This window comes from Marmota flaviventris, chromosome 6 (genome assembly GCF_047511675.1).
Source record: "Marmota flaviventris isolate mMarFla1 chromosome 6, mMarFla1.hap1, whole genome shotgun sequence".
In the NCBI taxonomy this organism is placed as follows: Eukaryota; Metazoa; Chordata; class Mammalia; order Rodentia; family Sciuridae; genus Marmota; species Marmota flaviventris.
The window spans coordinates 72,135,666-72,160,072 of NC_092503.1; the positions used below are offsets into that span (position 1 = coordinate 72,135,666).

Sequence of the window (24,407 nt, forward strand, 5' to 3'; positions counted from 1 at the left end):
GCACAGGACCTGTTTGTTTATTCTGCAGTTCTTTAAGGGGGAACTTTTAAAATTTTGATGTTGGGACTTGAAGTTAAAGTGAAATTAAAACCATGCCCGAAAGGTAAGATTCCCTGAACAATGGCTTTTCCAGATCCTGGACTTGGAGACTTTCCTTGCTGCTAACCTAAAGGCAAACTTGCCTGTAGCTGATGTTTTGATGACTTCGGTAATAAAACTTCCCATGTGAGTTCTTAGGATCATCCTGGAATCTTGCTAAAAAAGTATTGAATATATTAATGTAGTGAGAAGAGCAGTTCATTAACATTTGCCCTGGTAAATATTACTTAAACCTGGCCTCTTTCCACCTGGGCCTGATGTAGGTAGGTGGTCTGCATCTCAGACTTCCTTTGTTATCTTTGGCCCCTGTTCTTTCCAGGTTTCCTTAGCTCTGATTTGGAGATATAGATCTTAGAGCAGAATCTCTATCAGCACATTTGTTTTCTACAGTAGCAGATAGGCTCCTGTCAGCAATTCCAGCTAGGACTGGCCCTGATGATTGTCATGCCAACTGATATGGTCCCAGGGAGTTGGAGATGGGAGTAGAGAAGCCAGGCGTTTGGCTTCCCTCCCTGTGTCCTTCAGAAGTCTGTTTGATGTGTTGCATTATAATCCTGTTTTATTTTGGGTAAAATTCACACTTACCTGCTCTCAAACTTAAGAAATGGAATATAAAAAACAGGGACTTATTTATTCTGAGTAAAGATGGATATGATGCACTTTGAACTCAAGCAAAGCATTTTTGTAGGGAACTCTTCTCCCTTCTCCATCCTAAGAGACTTGGTTTAGTGCCTGTTCTTAGTGGAGACCTTGGACTTTTCCCATGAGGTTCAGAAACTTACCCCGGCAAATGGGATCCTAGGAGGGTGATGCATGACCCACAAGCATCACTAGTTAGTTGCAAGGCAATTTGTCAGGAACTGTGCAAGACATGTGGACTGAGGTGGATAATGCAATTTTCATTTCCCTCAATCTGTGAGGCTTATAAAGGAATCTGATTTCATGTTTAAAGCAGCACCTTGTGAGTTTTACCACATTGTGCATTGAAAATGTAGTGCAGCTAAGGTGAGACTTAAATTGCACTTCTCTGGCTTCCACCCCATATTTTATTCATGAATAGCAGGAGTGTTCTCAGGCACTTTATTTCTGTTGGGGACAGATTTAGGCACTTTTAGTCTTTTTTTTTTCATTGTAATTAATCACAGATAAGGTGAGTCTTACCTTTAACCTCTACAGTCCAGATAAATCTTCAGAAAGGGGGCACTGATGAACCCATTAAAAACAATTGCTTAGGGGCTGGACAAGTAGCTCAGTCCAGCCCCTAAGCAACCCTTCTTCCACAACAACCCCACAATTTGCGTCATAATTAATTATTATTTTAGACCCATGGACTTTAAATCTTTAGCAAATTATTGTGCTTTAAAAATTATAATAACAAGGAAAGGAATTAAAAGATCATATTAAATGTGTGCCAGGTTCTGGGTTCCATTCCCAGTACCAAATACAATAAAATATTTAATCAGAAAGTGAAATTGGTTTTCCCCTCAAAGACCTTCCCAATTTTTAGGGGAAACTTGGTTAAGACAGCTGCCCACCACAGTCTACCTAAGTTTGGCCTATTTTTCACAGCAACCTGCACACCCGCTTAGAATCTGAGAAAGCAACAGTTTGGTTGTTACTGGAAGCATGAAGATCCAGATTAGCAGGTGATTCTTCCTGAAAGTGTGTACATAATGTGAATTCATCATTTTCCAACTATAAATCACTTTTTTCCCTTAAGTTTTTTTTTTTTGTTGTTGTTCTGGGGATTATTGAACCCAGGGCCTCCTGAATGCTAGGCAAGTATTCTACCACTGAGCTAAATTCCCAACTCTTTTTATCTAATTTTAAAAATTATATGATTTTTCTTCCCATCATTCCTTGAAATTTGAGATAATCATTCTTCTGATACTAAAACCATGACTCAAGAGATGTCAAGGAAACTTTTCTGAGATCACATCATAAGCTACAAGTACTTGAGCTTTATAAGAGGGTCAAGAGCTGGAGATATAGCTTACTGGTAGAGCAAGGGCCTAGGATTGATCCCCAGGACTGCAACCCCGCAAAAAAAAATGCTTAGAGAAGAGGGTCAACTATGTGAAAATGTAAGCCCCTTTCCTTGAAATTCCGTTTTGTTCCAAAAGAGCTGGGTTCACCAGGTAAGGGGTGCACGCCTGTAATCCCAGTGATGCAGGAGGATGACAAGTTTGAGGCTAGTCTCAGCAACTTAGTGAAATCCTGTTTCAGAATAAAAAATGAAAAGGACTGGGAATGTAGCTCAACGGTAAAATGCTCCTGGGTTTGTAATGCCAGATTCGTGGGACCCCAGTAGACCTCCAGGAGCTGAATCCGATGCAATCACACAGGAGTCTTTATTGCAGGCTCGAGCCTGGACTCATAACCATTCCCAACGCAGCGGTCCCAGGGACCGAACAAAGGTCCTGGTCCTTTGTTCAGTGAGATTTTATAGGTTTTGGGGGATACTCTATGCATCGCGTCATAACATCACACAGCAAATCATTTTATAACTGCGGGAAAATCAAACAACAACTCTTAACATTGATTAGCACATTCACTGGTGGGAACAAGTTGGGTAAGGGTGATTGGTTAGTTCAAGTGGTGGATATATTTGAACTGATTGGTTTAGGCCGAGAGAGGTTGCAAGAGTGTATAACGCTAGACTGCAGGGTGGCCTAACCATGTTATCAATTACCAAAGCTACTGGGAGGGTCACCAGGCTTTTCAGATATTTTCCCTGTCTCACGCTGATTGGTGGTTGCTAGGGGGTTGCTATGGGTCCTCACCTAGTGTAACTGAGTTAGGGACACCTGGTGCTGCAGATCCCTCCTGTTAAACAACTCAGCAGGGTGGGTATGTGCCTAGGAGCGTTCTGTGGGTTTTTCCAAGGACAAGGATCATGCCCCCCTTCCACTGGACAGGCCTTGAGGTAGAAGCTGTTTTCAAAAATGGAGTCACATCAGTTTCTCAGGTTCAATCCTTTGTGCCCTAAACAACTTACTTTGGTAACATCTGTGAAAATTGGAGCAACATAGAGATTAATTTGAACCTTGTGTACAGGTGGCCTGCAAATTCCATGTATTCCATATTTTTAAAAAATAATTTTAGTTGTAAACTTGCACAATACCTTTATTTTGTTTATTTAGTTTTTTTGTGTGGTATTGGAGGTCGAACCCAGTGCCTCATGCATAATAGGCAAGCACTCTATCACTGAGCCACAACCCCAGCCCAGGTATTCCATATTTTAAAAAGAAAATTTAAATGATGCTACCAAAGTCACACCTTAGTTAAGTGCTTCCTCTAATACCTATATAGAGAAAGCATCATCTTAAATTAGATATTTTGTAAACATAGTGATCATCACCAGTGATTTAGAGTATCAGAGAAACTCGACTCTACTCTTCTTAGAAATCTCTCCCAATTTAATATTAAAACAGACATAATATAGACTAATGGAAATACCAGGCAGAAAAATCAAGTCCTGGAGTTCTGGATAAGAAATGGCTTCAAGTCTGAAAGAGCATCTTGTCTGTCAAAGATAATTATGTGTCCACCTGAGTTCACCTTCTGCTTTATTCCATTTTCCCCGACTCCTATAGAAAATCCAGACAATTTTGCTCCCTACCATAACTACCTCTTTCCTGCTCATTGAACACTTTCCCCTGTTTGCAGGAAGGAGCATTGGTAAGGCAGAACACATCAGAAATGTCATCAAATGCACATGTTAAGGAAATACCTATGTATGGTATCGAGTGTTTGGGTTGCCTATCAGTGTGATTTTGAGAGGATTTTGTAGAGAAAGATTTGATCTTCACCTTCATGCCTTTGAAAAATATGTGTTGTTTTCATTTAATGTGCCTTATTAAGTAGTTTATCAAATGGACAGGGGATCTTCAGGATTTCTGTATATCTTCTTCTTTTTAGTGCTATTATTATCTATAGAATTCATTCCCTTTTGGATTGGGATTTCTTCAAGAACTCCTAGGTCTTGAATATGTACGTAGTTCCATTGATCAGCCTACCTCCAGAAATGTAAAGGAGCCACAGATAATGTAAATAGAAAGTAACTAGAAGCCTCTTCCTTTTAAGTATGCAGATCCCTAAGCCTTTGTTGACCCTATTAGAATTGCTATTAGAATACTAATAGCAAAGGCATTCTAACTTCCCCCTAAAGTTGAGGGAGCCTCTCAAGCTTCTGGCTGTAGTCACATTCCACAAAGGACCCTCTTGTTGCCTGGGCTTGGGCTGGGAAGAAAAAGGGGGGAAAATGTGGGTGTGTGTACACTGACAGAGCCTGGCAGAGGAGGAAATTAAGACTCAGGGGCACATGTGTGGTGTCACGTGCAGCTAGTAAGTGGCAGAACGGGGACTTGGACCCGATCTGACGTTAACCCAGGACTTTTTAGCCATTCTGTTTGCCATCACTTTGCTACCACCTTTTATCCTAATTCTTTCATTAAACCTTTGTCTTATTTTCCTGTCTGGAGTCTATTCAAAGTTGTCACCTCTCAGAGAACTTTTCTTAATTAATAAGCTGTCAGTTGTAATGTGCCGGAAATTATGAAGTTCATTTCACACAATGCCTCATTCTCCCCAGAGCGACCCCTTAGACTCAGGAAGGCAGGGTCTCTTCCCTGCTAAGTCTGTACGGAGAAGCACATTGGCCTTCAATTCCTGTTTTTTCTGATTTCTGGTTACTTCTTTATTGTGAGCATTCCCAGCCCACAGATCAGCTGGGCACAGTCCCCAGGTGGCCCTGTTGTTCAAGGTGCTAGTTCATCTTTCCTTTTCTTCTCTACTTACAAGTCCTGTTTGTTTGTTTTTTTTTTTTTAATTGTCTTTTTTGACAGATTCTTCTGGCTACTGGATAATTCCAGATTAAGTAATTAGCCAGCAGATGTTAAAGACTGGTAATGGCCCAGTGAGGTGACCACTCCTCTCATTGCTTTTCTTTGGGTGATTTGAGTGTGGTGTCACATGCAGCTAGTAAGTGGCAGAACGGGGTCCCTAGGGTCTTCAGCAGTCTTGTTCCACACCTGAGATAGTGGGGAAATTTAGGTACTGTCAGGACCGCATGGAAGATAGATGGTCCATACTTCTGACCTTAGCAGATACTAAAGCATACCTAGGCATAAAGCTGACCCATCTGACCAGTTTCAAGTGTTGATGTGAGCCAAAGTCAGACGTGAGTTTATTTTTAAAGCTTTGGTTAATTTAACTTTAAATTCTCTTCAGGCACTTTTATTTAATTGACCCAACCAATAAATGTCTGCTAAGTGTTTATTGTAGGAAGCTCTGAATTCTCAATTTGTTTTGTTTTTACAATAATTTTAATTGTACTTAGCTACAAACTATTTACAAAATACAAGCAGTGGTAATCTATACTTTGTGGTACACAGTCCATTGGATCCAAATTCATTTTTATCTCTCTATCTACTTATTTATTTTGTGGTACTAGAGATTGAACCCAAGGGTGCTCTACCACTCAGCTATATCCCTGGCCCTTTTTATTTTTAATTTTGATACAGAGGATCACTAAGTTGTCCAAGCTGGCCTTGAATTTGCGATCCTCCTGTCTTAGCCTCCTGAGTTACTAGGATTACATGCATATACTATCATGCCTGGCTGTATCCACATTTTAGACTAAAGGAAAAAATGTTCCTTCGTTTTAAATTTTATTATTTTTTTCTCTTGCCGCATTTTTATTGGTGCATTATAGTTGTTCATAATGATGAGATTTGTTGTTACATATTTGTACATGCTCACAATATAACAATATAATTTGGCCAGTATTGCTCCCCAGAACCTCCCCACCTGGTCTCTTTCCTCTATTGATCTTCCTTGGATTTTCATGAGATCCACCCTCACACCTCTTTTCATTTTCCTCTCTAGCTTCCACATAACGGGGAGAAAACACAGGATCCCTGACCTTCTGAGTTTGGCTTATTTCACTTAACAGAATGGTCTCTAGTTCCATCCATTTTTCTGCAAATGACATAATTTCATTTTTCTTTATGGCTGAGTAAAATTCCATTGTGCATTTACACCACATTTCCTTTATCCATTCATCCATTGATGGACACCTAGGCCAGTTCCATAGTTTGGCTCTTGTGAATTGTGCTGCTGTAAACTTGGTTACACAAGTCTCTCTATAGTCCTATGACTTTAATTCTTTAGGATAAATACTGACGAGTGCTATAACTGGGTCACGTGAGGTTCCAGGTCTAGTCTTTTGATGAACCTCCATGGTGGTTGTACTAATTTAAAGTGTAAAAGTGTACCAAAAAGCCCTCTTTAAAAATATATTTTTAGGGTTGGGAGTAGCTCAGGGGTAGAACACTTATCTAATATGCATGAGGCCCTGGGTTTGCTAAAAAATAAAGAATTATAATATTAAAAATTTACAGAAAGGAGAGCCAGGCATGCCTGTAATCCCAGCAACTCAGGAAACTGAGGCAGAAGGTTGCAAGTTCAGTGCCAGCCTAAGCAACTTAGTGAGACCCTCAGCAACTCAGCAAGACTCTTGTCTCAAAAATAAAAATATAAATGGGGGTGGTGGTGGTACTGGGGACATGACTCAGTGGTATAGCACCCTTGGGTGTAATCTTCAGTGCCCCCCCCCCCCCAAAAAAATAGAGAAAGGCAGAAATCACCACCAATACTTTCTCTCTCTTCCAATGGCAACCTTTTTCATTTTTCACATATTGAGGGGTTTGGTGTATAACAGAGTACTCGACATTGGGTACTTTATAAAGAAAAGAGATTTATTTAGGTCACAATTTTGGAAGCTGATCCAAGGTGAGACAACTCCATCTGTTTGTTCTCTGATAAGAGTCCCTTTGGTGTGAAGCAGCATGGCAGGGAAGCAGAAAAAGAAAACCAGCCAAGGATGTGGGGTGGCCTCACTTTATAACACATTTCTCTCTTGAGAACTAACTTGTTCCTTGAGACCAGCTTTAATCCCTTCTGAGAGTGGTACCTCCAGTGACCCAAGCACCTTCCATGAGGTCTGCCTCATAAAGATTCCACCTTCTCAACACTACCACACTGGGAACCAAGCCACCAGCATGTGAACCCTTGTCTAAGCCACAGTAAACGGATATGGCAGAGATGGCAAAGGGCTACAGTGACATTTCCAAAATATGGAGAAAATAAAGACCAGTGAAAACCAGTAAGCTTACTGTTATCCATGGCCCAAAATATACCTATATATCCCCAGGTGAGGACCTGCTTTGTTGCCTTTGTTGTATAAACAGTTTTCCACAAACAAAGGTTTTCAGTGCCTACATGTCTCATGAGTATTGTCTGATTAGTTCATGTATCTTCTTATTTACTTTTCGGCTATTTAAAAAAAAAAATGTTTATTGGGATAAGAACATCTAACCTGAAGTGTACCCTCCCAGCACGTTTAAGTGTAGGACACATTCCTGCTGAGCATATGAACATTATGCTGACTATAGGACAGTGTTTATAGCAGATCTCTAGATCTATCAGTCTCTCATCATTGATTGAAACTTGGTTGATTAGTATGGGAGGGTAAATGCAATCGACCTGAGGACTGAATATGCTTTGTAGGTGGTCACTACCTCATCACTGCTGGGAGATGGTTTGAGCTGTTCTGCAGTGACCAAGGCTGAAACCCCTCAACCCTTAGCCAACAAGATCAGGGGGAGAAAGGGCCACCAGATACAGACTGCCTCAGCACTCTCCATTCCCTCTTCCAGCCTGTGTGCATCCTCACATTCTTATCTCCCTTCTGAGGCCCCATCTCATGGGAGCAACAGAACAGCTGGCACCTCAGATTCAGCAAGTTCAAACGCAGACCCAGCCTCTTCCCCATTACCATTTTGGTGAGAGGGGCCATCAGGTCAGGTACTCAGGTCTTCTTTCTCTTTTGTCCCCCACATCCAGTGGGCCATGGGCCGGAGCTTCTCACAGATCCATTCCTTCTATCCCTTTTCACAGCCTGTACCTTGGTTCCATCTCTTCTTATTTGTGCTCTAGAACAACCATCTAACTCCTCCACCCTAACCCCTCCAGGGAGTCAATTTCTAGAGGGAACTTCCTGAAGTGTAAATCTGATCACGTTAGTCTCCCCTGAAATTCTTAGTGATTTCCTCATGTTTTGGGGATTAAACTCCAAACTTCTGAGCATGGCATTTGTGAGGTAGCTCTGTCAACTGATTTAATTGTTGAACTCATGCCTTATGCTACAGAAGCTAACAAGCTAACAAGACACACGTACACAGTAAAAAGATAATTAATTGTTTTGTAGTGATAAGGACTGTGAGACACAGGGCTATGAGCACAAGTGATAGGATGTGATTTAGATCAGAGGAGGTGAGATGGAGCTGCTGGGCTGAGTGCAGAGAAGGAGCCTGGGAAAGGCTCCCAGGTAGAGGGAGAAGCAAGTTGAGACCATAAGGTGAGGAAGTTTCTAAAAGTTCTGAGTGGATGAGGGAAAGAAAATGGAGCAGAAGAAAGTGGGTGAGAGACAGCCCCTGTAGCACCTCTGGATCCAGAGAGGAAGGTAGCAGCTGGATTTTACTCTAAATGCTCCTGGGACCCTGGGACCACATGTCATCTCTTCTTGCCTTCAAACTGCATTCCTTCACCTCTAGTTCCTTAACGTGCCAGATCTCTCCCTGGAGCAGCCTTTCCCTGTCAGTTCTTTTCTGCCTCCTGTATAAGATTCAGACATGCTCAGTGCTCCTAACACCTAGCTAGCTGTGCATTGTAGCTGTTTCTCTTCTCTCTGTTCCTCTCTAATTGCTAAGAGACGGGTCTTTTTTCTTTGTGTCTGCAGCCCTGCACGGCCTTGCCATACACTTGGCTGGCTTTCAGGGAACCTTCATGAAGTGAGAACAAACTACCCTCTTACAAATTTCATTCACTTCAACAACTGCCTCCACCTCCCTTTGGCTCTGTCAGAACCTCTGGGGCTGCCTCTCTCATTTCAAGTCCTTCTGTAGCTTGTTTCTGATTTCATATTTTTTAAAGACCCACCGTTTGATTGCCCCTTTCTGATCAGCTGCCATTCTGTGTTCTCCTTCAGACTTTCGCCTTTCTGGGCTGTTCTTTTTAAACCCAGCACAGTAGTGGTCTCAGGTGGAAGGTGTTGGTGGACCAGCAAGGGGGCTTCCCTTTCCCATCAGCATTCCCTGCCTCTGCCACTCCCGTTGTGGAGTGGGGTCCTTTGGGGAACCCACAGTGTACTCCGAGTTCACCTGGATGGGGACTTAAATTCTGGACCCTCAAGTTAGAAGTCTTGGTGTTGCTCTGATCAAGCTACCCAGGCTCTGAATCTGTGGGGTTTCTTAAGTGAAGATACTTGAGGAGAGGGTGGGAGAGGATTAGAGGGGACATCTTTGACAGCAGTCTTTCTGTGATGTAGAAGAAACTTTTCTTGATCTATAGTGGTAGTATACAAATTTTTGTTATTGCTTTGTTTTGAAGTTTTGGAGTTTGAACCCACAGCCTCGTGCAAATAAACCCAAAAGTCTCGTATTTACTCTTAACTATGCATGTACTCTGATATTTTCTAGTATCTTCTTTTGCTTCTTTGTTGTTTTTTTTTTTTTTTAATATTTATTTTTTAGTTCTCGGCGGACACAACATCTTTGTTTGTATGTGGTGCTGAGGATCGAACCTGGGCCGCAAGCATGCCAGTCGAGCACGCTACCGCTTGAGCCACATCCCCAGCCCCGCTTCTTTGTTGTTGTTAAGTTCTATTGCTGTTTAATGCCCACTGATTGATTTTTTTTGTGTTGACAAATATCTTCTGACTTTAAGGCTTGGAAATCATAGACATGATGGAAATCATGGATATAGAATTTTTGAAGCTAGAAGTTTCCAGAGCTGTCACTAAGCCATTTTGTACAATGCTTCGAAGGTCTGGTATAAATTTTAATTTATAACATATGCAAATTAGACTATATTTAGTATTTAATGTGACAAAGAGAGCTGATTGGTGGCAAAGGCTCTGAGTGAGCATATTGCCTTATACTGGGCATGTGACCTTGGGCAGCTTTCTTTCCAGTTTCCTCAGGTGTAAAACAGACAGAGTCTGGCTATGTTGCCTAGGTTGTCCTTGAACTCAAGTGATATTCCTGCCTGTGCCAGCTGAAACTGCAGATGTGTGCACCACTGAAACTAGCTGGAAATTTTAAATAAAATCCAGCTCACCCATTTTGAAGTGGAGAAGATGTCATATGTAAGGAAAAAAATTTGTTTTCTGTATTGGGGATTAAATCCAATGGTGCTCAACCATTGAGCTACATCCCCAGTCCTTTTTTATTTTATTTTTAATTTTGAGACAGAGTCTTAACTAAATTGTTCTGGTTGACTTTGAATTTGTGATCCTCCCAAGTCACTGGGTTTACCAGCATGCACTACTGTGCTTGACAAAGAGTTTTTTGCTCAACCTAAGGTCATAATATTTTCTTTCAGAAATTCTATGATTTTAGACTTTACATTTAGGCCTATGATCAATTTTTCCCCTATGATCTATTTTGAGTTAATTTTTATATATAGTATAAGGTGTACGTTGAAATTCTCCTCCTTCTCCTTCTTTTTTGCATATGGATGTCCTGTTATAGCACTGTTTGGTGACAGTCATTATCTCTTCCCCAGGAGCTGCCTTTGCATCTTTGTCAAAACCCCATTGTTGCTGGGGGTGTGGTGGCACATGTCTGTAATCCCAGAGATTTGGGAGGCTCAGGCAGGAGAATCACAAATTCAAGACCAGCCTCAGCAATTTAGTGAGACCTAAAAAAAAATTTAGAGAGGCCCTAAGCAACTTAGTGAGACCCTGTCTCAAAATAAGAAATAAAAAAGGGTTGAGGATGTGGCTCAATGGTTAAGCACCCCTGGATACAGTCCCCAATACCAAAAAAACCCAAACCAAAAACAATGACAACAGAAAACTCGGTTGTCCATGTAAGTGAGGGTTCATTTCTGGCTCCCCCTCTGTTCTAGTAATCTTTTGTATCTGTATGACAGCATTACATGATCTAGACCAGATTTTTACCTTTCTCCAAGGTATGTTTTACATACCATTTTATCTACCAATGTTTCCCAAGCATCTATTTTGGTCACATTCACCAGTATTTTTAATTATATTCATAAAACAGAAACCTTAAGACAACCATTTAAAGAGAAAACGTAGTGTTGAAATCACAATTTAAGGAGTGCTTAATAGTTTGAAAATTTTGTGTTTGGTATATAAAGTCAAAAGGAAATATCAGAGGTTTACAGCACTCTTGTGCATCTTTGGAATTTAGTTTGTCTGTCTGAACTTTGTAAATTAAAACCTAAAATAGAGTGTTGTCTCTTCTCTCTGTGTCCCTTATGACTCTATACATTAAAAGATTATACATTATGTGCATATATTTTCTATTTAAAGTTACCTCATTCCTTACCCTCCCCCCCCTTTTTTTTGGTAGTGAGGATTGAACCCAGGGACCTCAACCACTGAGCATATCCCTAGTCCTTTTTATTTTTTTATTTTGATACAGGGTCTTGCCAAGTTGCTGAGGCTAGCTTCAAACTAGCAATCCTCCTGCCTCAGAGTCACTGGAATTACAGGTGTGGATCATCATGCCCAGCTCAAATTTCCTTTCTTTACCTTCCCTAAATCCCTCCCTCTTTACCTATTTTTTACTATGTGCTATAGAACCTCTGGATCATTTCCTAATACAATTTTCCCCCAAATTTATCTTTTCTACTGCTTTCAGATAGTTATCCTTATATTTAAAGCAAAATTAATACTCAATACTTAACTATGCTTTTGTTGTTGTTGTTTTGTGTGTGTGGTGCTAGGAGTTGAATTCAGGGCTTCATGCAAGCTGAGTATGCACTCCACCCCAAACTAGTTTTTAAATAAGAACCATAGTGTTCTTTTACTTAATTCTTCCTTAACCAACCTGTTGTTTCTACATTGTCTATAATTTTAGGTTCTAGTTTTTAGTAAAAAAAAAAAAAAAAATTAAATCAATACATACTTAATAGTTTTCACTATTTGTTTTCCATTGTTTATTGCATTGTTGGACATGTTGGGTATATTTTTCTTGCAGGAATACATCCTTTAGTAATTCAAGGAAATTAAGTGGGTTGACAATAAGATTGTTACAAATCTTTCTGATTCCTTTATAGGTAATTACTTTCCTCTTCTGGTACTTGCAAGGATTTTATTATTTTGATGTTTTAAAGTTATGATTTTTTTTTAGGTGTGGGCTTATGGTTTTGTTTAAATTTCTCCTTTTGTTTAAATTTTGTGGGCCTGTTTATTTTGAGTTTCTCTTTCCTTAACCTGGGAAAGGCTTATCTATTACTTAAATATTGCTTATCCTTCATGTTCTGCATTCTTTCTTTTTTGTGAACTTTGGCAGGATACTGGGACTTCAGAATCTTATTTCTGATGTCACTGACAGTTATGTGGTACTTTCCAGTGCTCTATCCCTTTAGACTGCATTCTAAAAAAAGATATATAGAATGAGAAGCAGGTGAGGAGGGAAATTTGCCAATTCACTCTTTCCCTCCTCACCTGCTTCTCATTCTATATATCTTTTTTCTCCACAATTATTTTTTTTGAAACTTTTATCTTTTTATTTGTTTCTTATTTTTTCCATATTTCTTATTGGTGCATTATAGTTGTACATAATGATGAAATTTGTTACATATTCATACATGCACACAATATAACAACATAATTGGCCAATATCATCCCTCCCTCCCCACATCCCACCTCTTGTTTCTTTCCTCTACTGATCTCCCTTGGATTTTCGTGAGACCTCTGCCTACCTTCCTTTTCCTTTTTCTTTCCTAGCTTCCAGGAAGGAGAGAAAACATATGACCCCTGACCTTCTGAGTTTGGTTTATTTCACTTAACATAATGGTCTCTAGTTCCATCCACTTTCCTTCAAATGACATAATTCCATTTTCTTTATAGTTGAATAAAATTTCATTGTGTATTTATACCACATTTTCTTTATCCATTGATTTATTGATGGACATCTAGGCCAGTTCCATAGTTTGGCTATTGTGAATTGTGTCACTATAAACATGAGTATTTAGGTATCACTATGGTACAATGAATTTAATTCTTTGGGATAAATACCAAAGACTGGTATAACTGGGTCGTATGAAGTTTTCACGCTTTTGAGGAACCTCCATACTGATTTCTATAGTGGTTGTACTAACTTTGCAGTCCCATCAAGAGTGTAAAGGTGTTCCTTTTTTTCACATCCCCTCTGGCATTTATTCTTGATGACTGCCATTCTGACAGGTATAAGATGAAATCTCAATGTAGTTTTTTTTAAATTAATTTTTTTTTTAAAATGTGGAGCTGAGGATCAAACCCAGTGCCTCATGCATGCTAGGCAAGAGTGCTACCACTGAGCCATAACCCCAGCCCTCTCAGTGTAGTTTTGATTTGCATTTTCCTAATTGCTGATAATGTTGAACATTTTTTCATATGCTTATTATCCATTTGTATTTCTTCTTTGGAAAAGTGTCTGTTTAATTCACTTGCCCATGTCTTAATTGGTTATCTGATTTTTCAGTGTCAAGTTTTCTGAGTTCTTTTTTTTTTTTTTAATATTTATATTTTAATTGTAGATGGAGACGATACACACTATCTTTATTTTATTTATTTATTTTTATGTGGTGCTGAGGATCAAACTCAGGGCCTTGCACATATGAGGCGAGCGCTCTACCGCTGAGTCATAACACCAGCCCCAAGTTTTCTGAGTTCTTTATATAGTCTAGATATTAATCCTCTGTCAGAAGTATAGCTAGCAAAGATTTTCTCCCATTCTGTAGTTCTGTCTTCACATTCCTGATTTTGTTTCCTTTGCTGTGTAGAAGCTTTTAAATTTGATGTCACCTCATTTATTAACTCTTGGCATTATTTCCTGAACTTTAAGGGTCCTATTGAGAAAGGTGTTGCTTGTGCCTATCTACTGAAGTGTTGACCCTATATTTTCTTCTAGAAGTTACATAGTTTCTAATATAATTCCGAGGTCTTTGATCCATTTTGTGTTGATTTTTGTGCAAGGTGAGAGATAAGGGTCTAGTTTCATTCCTCTACATATTGATAACCAGTTTCCCCAGCACCATTTATTAGAAAGGCTGTCTTTTCTCCATTGTATGTTTTTGGCACCTTTGTCAAGGATCAGTAGATGTGTGGGTTTATTTCTGTGTCTTTTATTCTGTATTATTTGTGTGTCTGTTTTTATGCCAGTACCATGCATTTTTTGTTACTATAGGTTCTGTAATATAATTTGAAGTCAGACATTGTGATTCCTCCAGCATTGATTTTTTTTTTTTTTTCTTAGAATTGCTTTGGCTATTCTGGGTCTTATATTCATTCTTCCAAATGAATTTTAGGACTTTTTTTCCAGTTCTGTGAAGAATGTTACTAGTATTTTGATGGGGATTGCACTGAATTTGTATATTGCTTTTGGTAGTATGGTTATTTTAACAATATTAATTCTATCCATGAACATGCAAGGTCTTTCCATCTTCTGAGGTTTTCTTTAATTTCTTTTTTTCAATGTTTTATAGTTTTCATTGTAGAGGTCTCTTATCTCCTTGGTTAGATTTATTGCTAGGTTTTTCTTTTTCTTTTCTTTTTTTTTTCTGAGACTACTGTGAATGAAATTGTTTTCCTAATTTCTTTCTCAGCAGGTTTATTGTTGGTGTATAGGAAAGTTATTGATTTTGTAACTTACTACTTTGCCAAATTTGTATATTAAGTCTAGCAGTCCTTCAGTGGAATTTTTTGGATCTTCTAGGTATAGGATCATATCACCTGCAAACCTTGATAATTTGGCTTACTCCTCTCTTATTTTTGTCTTTTTTAATTTCCTTCTCTTGCCTAATTGCTCTGACTAGAATTTCTAGCATTAAGTAGGAACGGTGAGAGTGAGCAATCTTGTCTTGTCCCAGATTTTAAAGGAAATGCTTTCTGTTTTCCCCATTTACTATGTATACTTTTTCTATTATCCTTAGGGATTTAATTTGGGAAGAGAAGATATCTTTCTGGTATCAGGGATTGAACCCAGGTACATTTAACCATTGAACCACATCCCTAGCCTTTTTTATATATTATATTGAGACAGGGTCTTGCTAAGTTGCCTAGGGCCTCACTAAGATACTGAGGCTGGCTTTGAACTTGCCTCAGCCTCCAGAGCCACTGGGATTATAGGAGTGTGCCACTGTGCCCAGCATCAGAAAAGAAGATATCTTTAAACTTTTAATCTTTAAACTTGAAGTCCTATTTTTTTTTCAATTCATGATCCGTTTTTGCTGAGATAGACTTGTATTAGTGATACTGTATCATATAATCCATGTTGAAGAAGAAAGTTGGTGACATTTTAGATGGTGTAAGTCATGTAATATTGTATAAGTAATGTGAACTTAATATTATATCAGTATGATATGATCCTATAAATCATCAGCAATTTGTTGGATAAGTTGAACTGAAAAGGAGTGTGTGGTAAGGTGGGAGCGAGATGTAGCTTATTGTGGAATGTGTTAGCTTTTTGTCTCTGTGATCAAAATACTCAAGAACAACTTAGAGAAGGAAAAGGTTATTCTGGCTCATGGTTTCAGAGATTTAGTAGGTGGTGGGTCAGTTCCATTGCTCTGGACTGAAGGTGAGGCAGAATATCATGGCAGAGGGCTTGGTAGAGAGCGCTGCTCCATTCATGGCAACCAGGAGACCATGGCACATTGCAGCAGGTAAGATGCACCCTTCAAGGCACAGCCCCAGTGACCCAAGTCTAGCTACCTCCCACCTGCCTATAGTTCCCACTCAGTTAGTCCATCTGATTAGGTCCAGTCATTTCACCTCTGAATATTTCTGCATTAACACAAAAGCTATTGGGGAATCACCTCATCTCCAAACCAGGACATGGAGTCCCATTTATGCATATCTCATCTCCTTTTTCTTTATTTAATCATTGTTTTATCTGAAATTTGTGTGTTTACCTATGCCTATTGCAAATGTAAATGTCAAAATATCATATATAATAAATGAAATTTACAAAGATATTGTCAATTATTAACATGTGCTTTAGGTAACTGCAGGGTTTTTGGGTGAGGAGCACTATTAGTTACAACAGAGAAATAAAAGATTACTTTCCAGTCTCTCTTGGATTATGGTTAGACTGAGACCAGGAACAGAGAAAGACATAGGTATAATACAGAAGGAAACCAAAAAGACATTTAGAAAAATAATTTAATGCAGATTTATCTCTATATTTGTTTATATTCTTTTTAAAAGATGTTTGTTTCTTTACTTCATCTTTAAGTTTAAGTTTAATTCATCTTTAATGAGGGCTCTTTTATGTATTTATGTTTTTGGTCTTTCATGAAGCTTTTTTTAAAAAATTGTTATATTTCACATAGTATACATAATATTTGTCTTCTTAAAGTTTATCATTCAGTGGTTTTTAGTATATTCACGAATATGCAATCATCACCACTACCTAATTCCAGAACATATTCTTCCTCCAAAGAAACCACATACCAATTAATGTTTACTGTCCATTTTTGTTTCTCTGTAGTCTCTGGCAATCACCAATCTCTTTGTCTCTGGATTTGTCTATTCTAGGCATTTCATATAAGGAATCATACAATATGAAACCTTTTGTGTCTTGCTTCTTTTATATAGTGTAGTGTTTTCAGTGTTCATCCACATTTTAGCATGAATCAGTACTTCATTCCTTTCATATGGCTCGGTAATAGTCCATAGTATGGATATACCACATTCTATTTAACCCATTTGAGAGTTGATGGGCATTGGTTTGTTTCTATTTTTTGGTTATTATAAGTTTATGTACAGTTTTTACTGGTACATATGTTTTCTTTTTTTTTTTTTGGTGCATTTTTTTCTTCTTCTTCTTCTTTTTGGTGGTGCTGAGGATCGAACCCAGCGCCTTGTGCATGCAAGGCAAGCACTCTACCCCAGCTCTTGGTGTATTTCTAGGAGTAGACTTGCTGGGTCATATGGTAGCTCCATATTTAAACTTGAGAGGAACTGCCAAATTGTTTTTCAAAATGTAACATTTTGCATTTTACCAGCCTGTGTGAAAGTCCCAATTCTCTACATCCTTATTAACACTTGTTACTATCTGTCTTTTTAAAATTCTGGCAACCCTAGTGTGTGTGAAGTGGCATCTCATTGTGGTTTTGGATTTTACTTCTCCGATGGCTAATGATGTGTGAAGCATCTTTTTTGGAGAAATGTCTATTTAGATCTTTGCCCATTTTTTCTTGGGTTGTCTTTGCGTTAAATTGTAAGAGTTGTTAATTTAGTCTGGATACTAGACCTTATCACATATATGACTTGCAAATGTTTTCTTCCATTACATTGGTTCTTTTTACTTTCTTTTTAAATTTTTGATGAAGCCCAGTTTCCTCCCCCTGCCCCTTTGTGGGTTGCTTGTGCTTTTTGTGTCATAGTTAAAAAAACCATTGGGAAAAGGATCTAAATGGTTCTAAACTATTGCCTGATCTAAGGTCACCAAGATTTACACCAGTATTTCCTTCTAACCGTTTATAGTTTTAGCTCTTCATTTTAGGCATTTAGTCCATTTTGAGTTAATTTTTGTATATGGTGTGAGGTAAGGATCCAACTTCATTCTTTTATATGTGTAAAACCTTTGGCCCTTTGCTGAGTCTTACTTTTAGTAATTATTTTAGGTCTTTGATCTCATTTAATTACCATAACAATCTTGTGAGATATTTATTCCCATTATCAACTTGTCTTATTTTGAAACAGAGTCTTAAAAGCTAAATATCTTTTCCAAGGTCTGCTAGCTCAAGCCCCAAGTTTTGCCTTCAGAGCCCTACCATTTAACCACTAGGCTACACTTCCTTTTCTTTAGGAAATGTACATGCTTTTGGTCAAACATGAAGGCTGCTTAGAAATTAAGTGGCTCTGGAGGACTAAAGAACATTGTGGAACCAACACTATATGTTTCAAACACAAAGAAAAGAAAACCCCTTTGGGTTTTAAACTTTTATACCAATTCCTACTTTTATTCAGTAAACTTACTCCCTCTAGGATTCTTGGTAGAGAATTTTAGGATTGGATTCTTATTACCAAGGGCTGTAGTAGTGCTGACCTGAGAGCTTTCTGGATGACAACCATGTTCTGTATCCATGTTGTTCATTGTGTTAGCCACTCCCCAGATGTGGCTATTGAGCACTTGCAGGGGTAGTGAAACGGGAACTAAATTTCTTTTTACTGTGGTAAAATACACATAATATAACATTTCTCATTTTATATTTCCCCATCCGAAAATCTGTACTCAATACTCCTCATTCCTCTCCCTCCCTGGCTCCATAATCCACCATTCTATTTTCTGAGTCTGTGAACTTGGCTACTATAGGTACCAAGTACTTTCTATGACTCTAGGTCAAAAAAGAGGATCCAGATTTCTAATTTTATTTCATTTTGTTAATTTAAATTTGAATAGCTCTGTATGGTTAATAGCTACTTACTGTTGGCCTAGAGCCAGGGTAGGCCTGGGAGAAGACCGCCTCTCACAAAATTGACACCTGCTATTTGACATAGTCTGAATCTGAGGCATTCAGTCCATGTCCATATTCCAGGACTTTGTGGCTGAGAGCGGAACCAAAGAGGTGAAGATCAAATAAACAAGCATCCCTCTAGTGCATAGAGACTCTGATGATGTCGCACAGAAGGATATTACTCCAGAATGCTAAGACCTGAGTTCTCTCCATGGACAGTCTGCTCTGGGGACTCTCTGCTCTTCATATTCCAGAGTACCTGCTTGAGATGTGAAATTATACATAAAGGTGTCTGCCCCTCTGGGAATGGCCTGAGGTGGGGAGGGGGCATCTTTCAGTGTTCTGCACTTGCAGGAACTGCCCCCTTCACAAGTTGGGTGGTGTAGTTAGGACTGTGTTTGGAAGGACAGCATCTTCTGTCAGTCATGAATCGCAGGAGGCGGAAGTGAAACTCCTCTAATTAACCACTGTGAAAGCGACTCACTCTCATTCTTGTTTTGTGGTTTCTGCAGTGCTGGACTTCAGCGATCCCTTCAGCACTGAGGTGAAGCCGAGAATCCTGCTCATGGGCCTGAGGAGAAGCGGCAAGTCGTCTATTCAGAAAGTTGTCTTTCACAAAATGTCACCCAACGAAACGCTGTTCCTGGAGAGTACTAACAAGATATGCCGGGAAGATGTTTCCAACAGTTCCTTTGTCAATTTTCAGATTTGGGACTTCCCAGGACAGATTGACTTTTTTGACCCCACCTTTGACTATGAGATGATCTTCAGAGGAACGGGAGCACTGATATTTGTCATCGACTCTCAGGTACAGCTCAATGCCTCTGGCATGATGGCCCTGAAGCCCTGCAGCCCCCACATCTCCCCACATTCATTTCTGATGGCTTCAGTTTGGTTTTTGAAATCCAGAATAGGCCTTTCTACTTAACCAGTCTTTCTTAGTCATGGTCTTCAGATTTTGCAAAGGAGAAAAGGCTCCCTTCTTCCAGCCTGACAAACAACCGCCAACCCACCTTTAGAGGCCAAGGACCCCAAATATGTGTCACGCTCCCTAGGATCCCCTTGGCAGACATCTGTAAAAGATCACAGGTTCTGTACACCAACAATCTATATAAGTGTATATTTAAATGTACATCATGTCCTGCGAAGGTAAAGTTTTAAGTGAACATTTTTCTTCTGAATCAAGTTTTAATTATCACTAACACACAATTATGACATAACTGTCATATTTTAATAGATAACTATTAAAAAGTAAAATTTGAGATAAATATCTTTTCTAAGATGGACATTTTGATGTTTTTCCACTTAATTTATATATCCATGCTAGAATAAGCTGGGGTTGGATCAATTGGGTTTGTATAGATATTCAAACTTTCTTCACATGAATAAGTAGCAGATACAGGGTGAGTTTTATCATAGCATTTTTGTCCACTTATTTTCAGTCCTTCCAAGTTATATCCCCTACATCACCCAGTTTTGGGTTGAAAAGTAGTTTACCAACAGACAGCCTGATTAGGTTCTCCTTCAACCTTCTTGGAAGCAAAGAAGAAGGAACCTCTGTGGACTGGTGAAGGGCTCTATTCTCCAGCTATTAGTGAGATTCACATGAGCCTTCCAAACTGGCTCTTTGACACCTGGGTTTCTATACCCTGGGGTTTTTCTCCTCTAATGTCTGTAAATGGGAGGAGGGAAAAGGAAACAGACCTGGTGCTTTTCTGGCAGATCGGTTTTAGGGAGGGTGCCTGTTTTGGGGTTTGGGTATTGATGCCTTGCAAACACTTTTTCACAGTGTCTGCGGCTTGAGGCCCAGACCACAGGCTCTCCCATAGACTGACGGTTTTACAGCTGTTGGGGAGTAAAAGGCAACAGATCCTCTAGGTGTGTGCCAAATCATCTATGAAGTTCAGGTATTTCCCTTTTTCCCTGACATTTCTCTGAAATTGCATACCTACCATCACGTTAGGCAGCTGTTGGTGTGATCACCTGGTCTTCCAGAAGCCCAGGGGTGTTAGGGAGTATTGCAGGGTGCCCAGCACCCCACCAGGGTAGGTTCCTGTCAGGAGGTGTGAGCCGCCTAAAAAATAAAATGTCTGAAATAATTAGTAAGAAATAGAGACAGAACCAGAAATTAGATATAAAAAGCAGAGCGCCTGATAGGTCTTCCAGTCCTGATAGGAGCTGGAACTGAACAACTGGAAAAGGGCCCCAATTCTTGGTATGGCAGGGGTCTTGCAGTAAACAGGTTGATTGGCATTTTGGCAAGCCACACCCATCCCTGAGAGGCTGTCTGGCTCCAGCGGGTCACCCCATCTCTGAAACTGCTGAACTTGTGCCGGGGCTGGATAGGAAGCCACATGAACCAGGCATTTTCAGACCAGCAGGGTTAGTGCTGGGAGTTCCCTATACCAGGCTTTCCTGCCTGATGGCTTCAATATCGTTTTAGTTCATGCATAGTTCACATGGATCATGGATGGCTTCCCTCAAGAGAGGAAGGGGTTATAGAGACTGTTGGTTATCATGGTTCTAAGACCACACTTGGAAAACCATTTTCTGAGAAACTGCTCATGCCTGAAAGGATCAGGAACTAGGTGCCTATTTATATAATATAATAATGAAATTTTCAACAGCCTTTCAGTTCCAAGAGGCCACACTGTACTTGTGCAGCTGTTTTTTAGGGTGGAAGTATGGAGGGGGGAAACTGGAAATCCAATGCCTGATCTATGGACAGCAGTTCACCCTCCCATTGTCCCACCCAGAAATGCTGGTATTGTGTGTGCTTGTAGACACCTGAATCATATTTAGGGCCTGCTGTCAGCAGCTGCTTTCCTGGCTGTCCCACTTGTACTGACCTGTTTTCTGGCCCATCTGTGGCCTTGGCAGTATCCTCTGCCTTCCTGTCTCAGACCTGCCTGGACCCCAAGGGAATGGATAGAGCGTGTGCACAGTGCCTGGGAGTGTGGCTCCAAGGTGTGGGGATGTCATCTCTTCTAAGCTCCCTTTTCCCCTTGGGTTGCCCAATCCTGTGCCTGTACTTGTTGAATTAGGTAGCTGTAGTACTAGTCCTGGCCATAGTAAGTAGATTCCAACTAAATGACTCATTTCGAGACACAATGACTTAGTAAAAACTTACTTAAATACTATATTGTGCTAATATAGCAATTTGCATTTATGGAATTCAAATTTCCAATGCAAATCTATCTTAAGTATTTATTATATGACTGTAATTTGGCTAAAAAGTACACTTTTTAATTTTAGATCTCAACTGTATTTGGTTTTAATGTTACCTGAACATGAAAAGCAGACCTTCTGTTTGGCTTATTTTAGTTTTAAGGTTTTTGTTTTGTTTGTTGTAGGTCAGAGAAAGGTATAAATAAGAATGCTTGAATTCATCTTTTACAGTTACACTTTAAAAATGACCAGGGTGTCTGGGGGCATAGCTCAGTGGTAAAATACTTGATGAAGATGCTTGAGACCTTGGGTTCAATCCCCAGCACTGAAAAAGAAGAAGTAGGAAAACTCTGTTGAGTGCTATCATTTACTAAAAATGAAGAATAATCTAAAAACCAGAGTCAGAGCCTATATACTACTTTTTCATGTTTGCAGGAATCTTCATGATTATGAGCTTTAGGGAAATCAGATTTTAGGGAAGTGGCTCTCGACAGCACTTGGATGTCCTTTCCATTATTTCTAAGCAGCGTTCTTTTGGTCTGACACCTCATGTTTTTATTTTTTTGACTGTGAATTCTCACAATCACAGGATTTCCAGATAAATATATCCCCAAGGAGAAATTAAGTCCTCAAAGAATGTTGTGAAATAAAAACGAATGAAAGCAAGAGTGATTTCCCACAAGCTCAGTGTAACTCTTCCATCCCCAGAAGAGACCACAGAATGTCCCTCTCTTCCTGAAGTCTTTGGATTCCAAAGAATTTCCACTTGACCCTGTTGGTGGTGATTATGACCTACCTGCCTGTAATCCTAGATTTAATTGCAGAGTAGAAACTAGACAGTATGTTTTACCTTATTTTTAAAATTTTGTCATAGGAAACAATAACAGTGGGAAAAATCATTTGCAATCCTCTGTTCTAATAAATGGAGAATTTTCTTCTTTCTAATGTCAATTTTAGTCTTTTTTTTTTTTTTTCCTTCAAAGCTGGGAATTGAACCCATGCTAAGCACGCACTCTACCACTGAGCTATACTCCCAGTTCCTCGTTTTTGGCCCTTGAGGCTCTGTGCTGTTTTACCAGTTAGCTGGAAATGAGACCATATTATAGGCTTGGCAAGGAGTTTAGACTGGTGGTTTCTAATATTTTGAGATGTGATCCTCTCTAGACGTTGGGTTACTTTGCTTATAGACCTGTTCCCTTAACTTCCTGTTCAGTTAAAGATGAAAGCAATAATACTCTTTTGTGTATTAATATACATGCAATATCATGCACTCGTTTTAAGCACATAATAATGTCATGTAATCACCTTATATTCAAGACTGTGTATTTCTATACCCACAAAGGTCCCCTTGGGCCCTTTCACAGACCATCCCTGTAATGCCCAGACTCAGTCAAGCACTGAAATGCTTTTTGTCACTGGTGATTAGTTGCTTTTTCTAGAATTTCAACCATTGGAGCTGTACAGTAGTAATGGTAGTTTTTATTTAATGCTTAATCTGCTGGCCCAGTGTCTGCTATTTGCCTTTCATTTTGAATAATTCTTCAGAGGGTATGTGTTCTTTTCTTCATAGTACCTTATTAGTATATTTAATATTTTGATTTACCTAGAGACTAGGGCTGCATTTTTATTGATTTAGTTTGGAGAACAGAAGAATGCCCAAAACATCCTGTTAAATTGGCTTTCTGTATTTTCCAGATTTGAAGTCATAATGGGGGCGATGAGCGTGGTTGTGAAAAGTCCTTTAAGTTCCTTTTTTTGCAATAAAAACAAGACCGGTCCACACCCTTCAAACTGGCAGTAACTCAGCTTCTGACAACACCAGGTGTTTGCAAGGGTCTGGCACCATCACACACTGCCTGGTCACGTTCAGGGTGCTGTGACCTGCCGAATCAGCCTGCAGGGTAGTGTGTATTCGCATTACCACTGTGCTAACCACTGAGAAACATTTGGAATGTCCATCAACAGGCAAGTGTGGGATAAATTGTAGACCACCCATTACATGAAATGTCACAGAGTCCTTAAAAGGAAGAGTTATGTGCTAGAGTTAATGCACTTAACAGAGATGAAAGCTCCTGGATGTAATGTTGAATGAAAAAGGCATACATACAACTTGATAGTTCTATAAATTTTTTTGTTCGTTGTTTTGTGGCACTGGGGATTGAACTCGGGTGCTCTATCATTGAGCTACATCCCCAAATCTTTTTTTTTTATTTTTATTTTGCGATAAGGTCTTGCAAAGTTACTGAGGCTTGTCTGAAACTTGTGATCCTCCTGCCTCAACCTCCTGAGCCACTAGGATCACAGGTATGCACCACCTTGCCCAGCCACTTCAGTAAACCTTTAAACAATGTAAATGAATGCTGTCTGTTGTTTGGGGATGCAGATGTGTATGGTGTAAAGAGATGAGTGAAAATAAACACTGAACTTGCGGTAGTAGTTGCCTTGAGTGGCTGGGTAGTGAGCTATGTTGGGAGAATGGGGAGAAATACACAGGGTTTTGGTGTTAATGCTTTGTTTTTTAAATAGTGATCGATACACAGGTATTTATTACATTGTCATAATAGAGAAAAAAATAGATCGCGCTGTTTGGAGCAATTACT

At 39.4% G+C, this 24,407-nt stretch overlaps 1 protein-coding gene across 1 annotated transcript in view; it reads left to right on the top strand.

Moving 5' to 3' along the window:
- Rragd (Ras related GTP binding D) overlaps positions 1-24,407 on the top strand; it is a 42,490-nt gene that overhangs the window by 2,065 nt on the left and 16,018 nt on the right. The window contains exon 2 of the mRNA XM_027928275.2: positions 19,152-19,447. Within this exon, the coding sequence (XP_027784076.2) occupies positions 19,152-19,447 (296 nt within the window). The remainder of the gene's footprint in view (positions 1-19,151; positions 19,448-24,407) is intronic.